This window comes from Meleagris gallopavo, chromosome 2, assembly GCF_000146605.3.
Source record: "Meleagris gallopavo isolate NT-WF06-2002-E0010 breed Aviagen turkey brand Nicholas breeding stock chromosome 2, Turkey_5.1, whole genome shotgun sequence".
Taxonomy (NCBI): Eukaryota; Metazoa; Chordata; class Aves; order Galliformes; family Phasianidae; genus Meleagris; species Meleagris gallopavo.
The window spans coordinates 47,021,690-47,029,980 of NC_015012.2; the positions used below are offsets into that span (position 1 = coordinate 47,021,690).

Sequence of the window (8,291 nt, forward strand, 5' to 3'; positions counted from 1 at the left end):
TTTTTTTTCCTCACACCAACTTAAGAGGAAATCAACTGCATCTACTAGGAGCCAGGCTTGAAACTGAAGAAGACAACAGGTACAGGGAACACTTTAAGACAGAACGTACTGGGTGCTACAAATGTGTACTGCTTTATCCAAAACTGTACAAATTCTCACCAAAAAAAACAAAAAAGCCAAAAAAAACAGAACAACCCCACCCAGTGACTACATCTAGCTTATGTAGTGGCTGAACTGCAAACTACTGAAAGGAGGGAAAGGGTGGAGGACTGGGGAAAGTCCCATATTTGTCTCATTTGCTCCTGTACTTCCCCTAGGTGTTCACTTAAAGCTACTGTGGGGACAGGATATTCAGCTGGTGAGATGTGACTTTGTATCACCACTGCTGCGGTCTGACAGCGGGTAAATTACTAGACACACCACAATAACTACTTAACAGCTAAAGCTAAATAACACTGATGGCATCATGCTCAGTTGTAAGAAAGCATTCTGTTTCACATTACAATAATTACCTTTTAATTGGACCGAATCGTGAAAATATTATCTCTAGGTCTTCATCTGTGGTCACGGGATTCAGTTTACAAACAAACAGCACATTTTCTGGTGGCTTGACTTCTGCATCTGGTAAGTCTCCTACCTGTGGGGGTCAGAAATAGGCTTTCATCATTTCTGTCCATAAATTTTAGTTCATCTAGCTTAATAAGGATGAGAAATTAAAATCACACAACTTTGTTCAGAAAGGCAGAAGGGAGCCAGCACTCACGCCTGCTTAGAGGCAACACTTGCTTACAGTGCACACAACTTTGATGTATGCAACCTCCGGTCAAAATTCCCACATCAAAACCAGCAATCTAAGTTCCAGAGGAAAATACAAATAATCACAACATCTCCCACTGAATTACAGCACCTCTTTAAAAACTTGAATGAAAGACAACTGATAATAAACAACTTATCTCTATTTCACTTAATATGCTAATAAAAAGGTAAACGTACACTTGTTAGATAAGCAAAATAACACAAGTAAGGAACATATTTCAGAAAATAGCTTAAGCACACAACGGTGCCAGAGAAGTTTTGACCATTTTGACAAAGGAACAATGAAACAAACAGCTGCAAGTTTTTAGGTTTGTCTTTTAAATCAGCGAAACTGGCAGTACACTACATTTTTTTAAATCTCTTCAGCTTATATAACATTGCTCCCTACTGCAGACTATCCAGCAATACCCATTATCACACTGACTCGCATTTCTCCTTGCCTTTTTTTTTTTTTAATTTTAAAGACAGCTTTATCCAGAAAATACATCAGTGGCCCAATGCTGATGCAAAACAAGAACACACGGCTGCAGATCACTGCAGTTAATGTTAAATTTCAGATAATCCCACAGAAGGAAGACAGCCATTACACACAGGATTAATGTAAACACCTATGAAGAGTTTATTTCAAGTTTGCTCAGCTCTCTCCCATGCAGGCTAAACCTTTTTTTGGGATTAAAGACATTCAGCAGCACATTATGTATGTTAAGTTTTAAAACTGGATGCACTCCTAACAAGTTTTTATAAAGCCTCCTCTTGGCCCTGAAAATGATATAGCACTGGGTTTAGTCAGAAAACCACTTCCTACAAGTCACAAATATCAAGTGCTCATGCTTACTTCTTTTCACTGTACCACAGACATGTAATAGCACAGATTCTGAGCCATGACATCATATCAGCAATTTCAAGATAAGTAGTACACAACTTTCTACACATAATACAACGAGCACATACAGAACACCAGAAAGGTAAAGAGAAAATGATGCTCACCATTTCCAGAAGAATTGCACGAGTTTTTGCCTCTTTTTCTGCCTGAACTTCTTCTATTTCATCTGCAGAGCGTCCTTTCATGTCATCAATTTCTTCATCTGCTCCTATTCTTCCACTCTGAAAAAATTAAAGAAAAAAACTAATTAAACTCCTGGCCAAAAATTCTCAATTTCCAAATATCACTCGGGTATCACTTTCTCCCCCCAAGACAAGAGAAATGCTCCAGCGATGTATCTCTGCAGAGCTGGTCTTTCCTTTTGTTCTCTCCACTCAGGTTAAAAAAGAAAAGATGCTACCCTCATGAGCTTCAGGCACCATAAACTACATACGAACTTCCAGGCTCAATTTGAACTGAACACAGTTTGGTCTTCTGAATTTCTTTACAACCCCACCTCATAATCAACAACACACCACAAATATCAGCTCATTTCTAATCTAGATAGCTCCTGCCAGAAATGAAAATAACAAACACCACAAATTTCTGTTGTGTCCTATAAGACCATATTATTAAAGATAATGTACTGCAACAACAGCAACAACATATATCTGCACATCTACCACCAGCAAGATGTGAAGTTTAAGGTTTTCCCCTCATCTCTAGAGCACTGCTGCTCCTACAAATACTTCACATACATCAAAAGCTGTATCTTCTGTCATGCTACAGGCAGGGGGAAACTAAGAGCAAGCTTTCAAATTTCTGCCAAGTTTGGCAGTGAGATGTGAAATTCCTTACACCGTTCAGCAAATGCGATGGTATGTGAGAGATTAAGCAGAGTACAGATGTACCTCAAAAGCCTAATTTCAATCTTGCAATTATATATCTATTAAGTTTAAAGACAAGCAGCATTCTCTCTGGTTAATGTATTCATTGCTTGAAAGAAACGTATCCATATAGAGAGATAGTATCACTTAGCAACTTTCGTAACTCTATGCTGTGACTAAGTTATTCACTACAACTAAATTTCCAGCATGCTCCTTCTGCCTAAAGAAATACACCACAACAGTATGTATGCTCGGAGACATAAAAGAATGACCAAGAATGCTTACAATGAAATACAAACAGAACATTTCTCATATAAAAGGGAACCAACAACAAGCAATTTCATATTTAAAAATGTAGTCATATTTGTGTTCTACCAGAAAAGTGTACCAAAAAAAAAAAAAAGTAACATCAGAGGTGAATATTCTGAATGTTGTGCTTAAATAGTCTTTAATTAGAAATCTGAAATACGGCTTTCCAAACTTATTCCACCACAGGACAGCAAATCACTCAAATAACTTCTTATCATTTTCTGACAGATTAAACAGATATTGGATTAAACACAGCAATATCCCCAAAAAGAAGACAAGCATTTCACGTATCAGAACTCAAGCTGGCGTAGTAGAAAAACATCTCTTATCCTCCTACGCTAAAGAATTTACAAAGTATTAAAGATACAGATTTTGACAAAGCCTGTGCTGGTGACTAACAGGGATCTACTTGTTTCATTCTTTCTCCCTGCTTTTCCCCAAGAAGCCATCACAAAGACTCACATCGAGCTGCTCCTTAGTAGGCTCTGGTGAGCGATCAGGAATAGGCAAGCCAGGTGGATCATCAAATGGATCATCCAGAATTACTGTATGATTTATCCTAGTAGAAAACAACATCAAGGTCAGCACCAGTCACAAGCAAATAAAATTATCTTTACTCAAGTAAAAGGAAACCAGCCCTGGTGATTCTCAGCTACATCCCAAAAAGTCAAACATAGTATATGCTTGTTAATATTAAAACTGATGCTTCCGTAAAGGCAACAGATGCACATTTTCTTATATTAGTATCTGTTTTTCTCAGAGAGCTATTTCCAGTCTATAGTCTAGTAAAGTCTAATATCAAGCAACATTTTACCTTTTTGCTGCTTCCTAATTTCTCCAACTACACAAAGAATTCATAAAAGAACCCAAAGGAACAAAACTGCTTAGAGCAACCACCGATTATTCTGGCGTCCATCACCAGTGTAGTGTCTTACAGTTTAGCTTGGACACTTCCATCCCTGTTCTGCAAGTTCACAGAGGTCTTAAACAACTCTATATAAAATGCAGAGTCCACATGAGAACAAGTCTGTACTGATTTACAGATTAATGGCTCATGACTCATATTAACTCATGACACGCTCCCATAATAAATACTAAGTTCCTTTTAGAAGAAATTCCTATTAAGACATGATTATAAAGCATTTTGCCAATAATATAAAGATAAAAGAATACAAGTCGCTTTGTATTGCTATATTAATTTAGTTTCCAAAAAGATAAATTTCTTAAATTATATTAATCAAGAAGTGAGGTTAAATGCAATCACACCTGATATCTTGATACGGGATAAAATCTTTATCCACAAAGGTTTCATTAATTGTCTTCAATACATCCATGCCTTCAGTCACTTCTCCAAATACTGTATGCACACCATCCAGATAATCCAGGTTTTCCCCTGTTGTAATAAGAAACTACAAAAGAAGATACAAAATCATCCACAGTAATTTATTTTCCTGAAATTTTTCTTTCCTCACAAAGCAGCTATGGTAATGCTAGTGGGAACTGCATTTATTGCCATATGCCTACATGCTAGCAAACTGCACTCTTAACTACAAATACAAATGCCACTGTTTCTAAAAACTATATAGCATTTTTCTTTTTCTTTTTCTTTTTTTTTACTTACAATGCATAGAAGCCGGAAAATTAACTCCATAGATTACAATAAGCTCTAGGTGGAATAGAACTGCAGGGTTTTGTTTTTTTTTTTAAGTTGTTCTTTGATCATGTAAAAAAAAATCATTTTTCAATTCAAACATATGAATGCTTCATGTGAGGCATTTTAACCCATAAAAGTGACAATGCATCCAAAATAATTATTCAGAAATAGTATTACATGAGATAGGGCTTTAAACACATCTACAGCAAAAGCTTTGCACAGATGAACTGGAAACAACACCACTTTCAAAAACTGTTTTATAATAATTTTGACAAGGATATTAAAGCTTGCATTAATACAATATACTCATACAAACAAATTCTGAATTCAGTTTCCAAGTTAAGATGGAACATTTAACTAAAGGTTTTTTTCCTGCCCACTCCATACTATCATATACTAAATCATATAACGTTATTAACAAAAGTGAACAAACAGAAGGGAAAAAAATACAGAATTAAGTTCTAACAACATTTATCAAATCTTTCTAGGACAGGATTTGAAGCCGAGCATTTCAACCTCTTCTCAGTAATCAAATAACTATTGGCACCTGGAACACAATGAAAAATACTCATCTATGGCCCTTTTTGCACAGGCCTTTTGACCACATTATGCCCCCTCTTGGAGGCATTGAAGGCCAGCTGGATGGGGCTGCGAGCAACCTGGTCTAGAGGGACGTGTCTGCCTACAGCAGGGGGTTGGAACTAAGTCATCTCAAAGAACCCTTCCAACCCAAACTACTCCATGATTCTGTGATCCTATAAAACGATGCTGTTGAGATGACAACACTGTTGTCAACGTTGCAAATTCAAGGAATTTTCATTTTCCTTACTTAGATAAGTACCAAGACTTACTCCCAACCCTGCACGCTGACCTGTGATCCATGCATATCGCTGCCGTTGTTCACCATTGACACTGTTCCTTTTTCTTGTGCTTAATTCTTGGCACTTTTTCTGCCTCAAAAAATCTAGCTTGATCACCGTACAGCTTACTGAAAATATATAATAAACACGTTATGAGGAGAATGAATTTTTAAAAGTGAGATAAGCAAACGTTGTAAAACAGAAAACTTTTCTTTTTTCTTTTGTTTTTAAATTGCCATTTGCTCTAGGGGAGATTTAGGTTGGACATTAGGAAGTACTTCTCTGAGAGAGTGGTCAGGCACTGGAACAGGCAGGGAGGTGGTGGAGTCACCATCTCTGGAGCTGTTCAAGAAATGTTTAGATGTTGAACTGGCATGGGTTAGTGGGGAAATATTGGTAAAAGGTAGACAGTTGGACTGGATGATCTCGGAGGTCTTTTCCAACCTTGGTGATTCTATGATTCTATCGATAAAACCAGAATTTACATTGTATCTGTGCATAGTTTTTAAGGACATGTACACTTACATAACTTACTACATATTACAGAAAACAGATTTTTTTTCTGAAGCCTTTCACAGAGGTTTTCTGGAGGCTTGCTTATATGGTTCTATGCAGCGTATAACATTTTTCTAGGGCAAGAAGGGAATGCATGTTTTGATAAGAAGTTTCCATCAAAATAAATTAAGCCTACGCTGTAAAACCATAACATTTTATGCTTCACATTTCTCTTCCACAACAAACAGAAAGCCACTAAATCTGCCTGTATGCTCAGTTCACCATACACACAGAACTATACAAAGTACCTTAACATACACAGCAAATCATTCAAACCTTTTCCATTTTTGAAGTCTATTCTTGACTTTTACCTCTCTCCATAATTGACAGAGAAGTGATCAATATACACATTTGTCCAAATTTAAGGAATAATATTGCGTTTGAAGTAATTTTGCTAAACGGCTGTAAGTCTTTATGAAGAGAATATTCAAATTAAAGTTTCCTTGCAACAGTTTCCAGGGTAGCAAGAACAGAAATGTCAATTCTGTGGACTTCAATAGGAGTGAACGCTGCCATTCTCCATGCTAGCAGCAGGGCAGTATCCACCATTCCCTCAACACAGTTCTTCCCCACCTGCTGCACTAATGGGCCAAACTTCATCTACCCAGAAACAGCTTATGCCTAGTAAGCATATGCACCCAGACTTGCATCTGCTTAGCACAATTAAACTGCTTCCAAGATCACGACAGATTCACATGCTCAAAGTTTTCTATTTAAAGGCTCTGACAGGTCAGACTTAGAGAAGTCAATGCTAGTCTAGCAACACTAATTCTGTTCAAACTGAGCTATTTATCTCAGTATACTGTGTTCTCCACCAACTCAGGTTTTCAGTTCTACTCTGCAATTTTCATTCTATTTTTAACAGCAATTTCAAATGAATCCTTTAAACTCCTAAAGAAATCCTTGGCAGCTCCGCCTACAGCAGAGGCCTGGAGCTTGATGATCTTTAATGTCCCTTCAACCTAAGATATTCTATGAAAATAACATACAGAACACACATATTTTGCCAAGTTCCACCTATGTGAATTTCTTCAGCCTTTACATTCATGACCACTAATATTTTTAACAAGGAAACTGAGTTCCCAGTACACATTCAGCATGATTAAAATGAACTCAGGTAAGTTTTCAGGACAGCAGGATTGCTTAGAGTGTAAGAATGCACAGGGGAAATGAAGAACAGTCTGTGTTCTCCTCCTGCCCAGCTAAATACATTTTGTTACAAAAAATATATATATGTAGAAACAAACTACTAATGATTGTGTCCCCCAGAGAGCATCTAGTTATGGTTCTCATCTTACAGAACCAAACCTAGTTATCTGCTCACTCAGAAATGAATAGAAATTTATATACAGCATGTTATAACTTCACTTCTTAGGCCGAAGATAGAATGCTGTCCATAAAATATTTCTGAATGGTTAAAATCAGTGTAGGAACTAAAGACGTATTCAGCTATAGTAGCCAAAGAAGCTTATGCATCAACAATTTTACTTCCAAACAACAGTTCTGCCCCAAAAGAGCTGGAAACAATTAAAGTGCAACCTTTTGCTCTCATACCACCTTTCTGTTGATTAAACACCAGACATTTTACTTACCAAAATACAGATTCACCTCCACGGCCAGTTCCCATGGGGTCACCCGTCTGTATGATAAAGTCTCTCTGTCACAAAGAAAAATACGTAAGATGCTGTCACGTTTGTGAATTCAAACAAACAAACAAAATACCACACCAAAAATTGAGAATACTCACCTGCACATTATAAATAAGACAGTAGTTGTAGTACTTGATTTTGCAGAGCTTCAGAAAATTCAGGCAAGCTGCAAGAAATGATACTAATATTTAGTAAAGAAAACCCTGGGTCTAATAAGAATAGGCTTATGACTCAGTGCATACAAAGCTGCCTTTGGGGCAGGTGTGTGAAGACTTGGCAGCGTAGGGCTTATGAAGCACTGTCAGAGACATTGTAAGGTCTCCGTCATAGAGTTGCATATGCAGGAACACATTTCCCCTCCCCAGTTCCTTTAGAGCAGCCAGGAAAGAAGGCCACTGCTGCTTTTCGGTGCCAAACATTGTCACTGATCGACATTTTCAGTGTGTGTTACATGTATAAACACATCGTTACAGAGACAAACAAGCTTTCCAGCAACAGTCGGTGTTTGTAAATACAGAGACCCACAGGTACCACAGAACCTCTGACCCTCCTATGGACCCGGTTCCAGCACGGAGCTCCAAAGCCCGGGCTGAGCGCACTAGAGGAGGCCAGCGGCCTCAGCCCCTTCCCCACAGGGGATGCTGCCAGCCGAAGGGCGGCTACAACCCCGGGCGGCGCCACGGGCGCCAAATGGCGGCG

The 8,291-nt window shown here is 38.0% G+C and overlaps 1 protein-coding gene across 1 annotated transcript in view; it reads right to left on the reverse strand.

Annotated features, from left to right (window-relative positions):
- Positions 1-7,780, reverse strand: part of PPIL4 (peptidylprolyl isomerase like 4) — a gene marked incomplete at its 5' end in the record, with an annotated part of 19,653 nt that extends 11,873 nt beyond the window's left edge. Inside the window, 8 exon segments of the mRNA XM_010707164.3 lie at positions 513-637; positions 1,804-1,920; positions 3,337-3,433; positions 4,141-4,283; positions 5,400-5,449; positions 5,452-5,516; positions 7,536-7,600; positions 7,691-7,780. Coding sequence (XP_010705466.2) covers positions 513-637; positions 1,804-1,920; positions 3,337-3,433; positions 4,141-4,283; positions 5,400-5,449; positions 5,452-5,516; positions 7,536-7,600; positions 7,691-7,780 — 752 coding nt within the window.
- Positions 7,781-8,291: the final 511 nt, after the last annotated feature.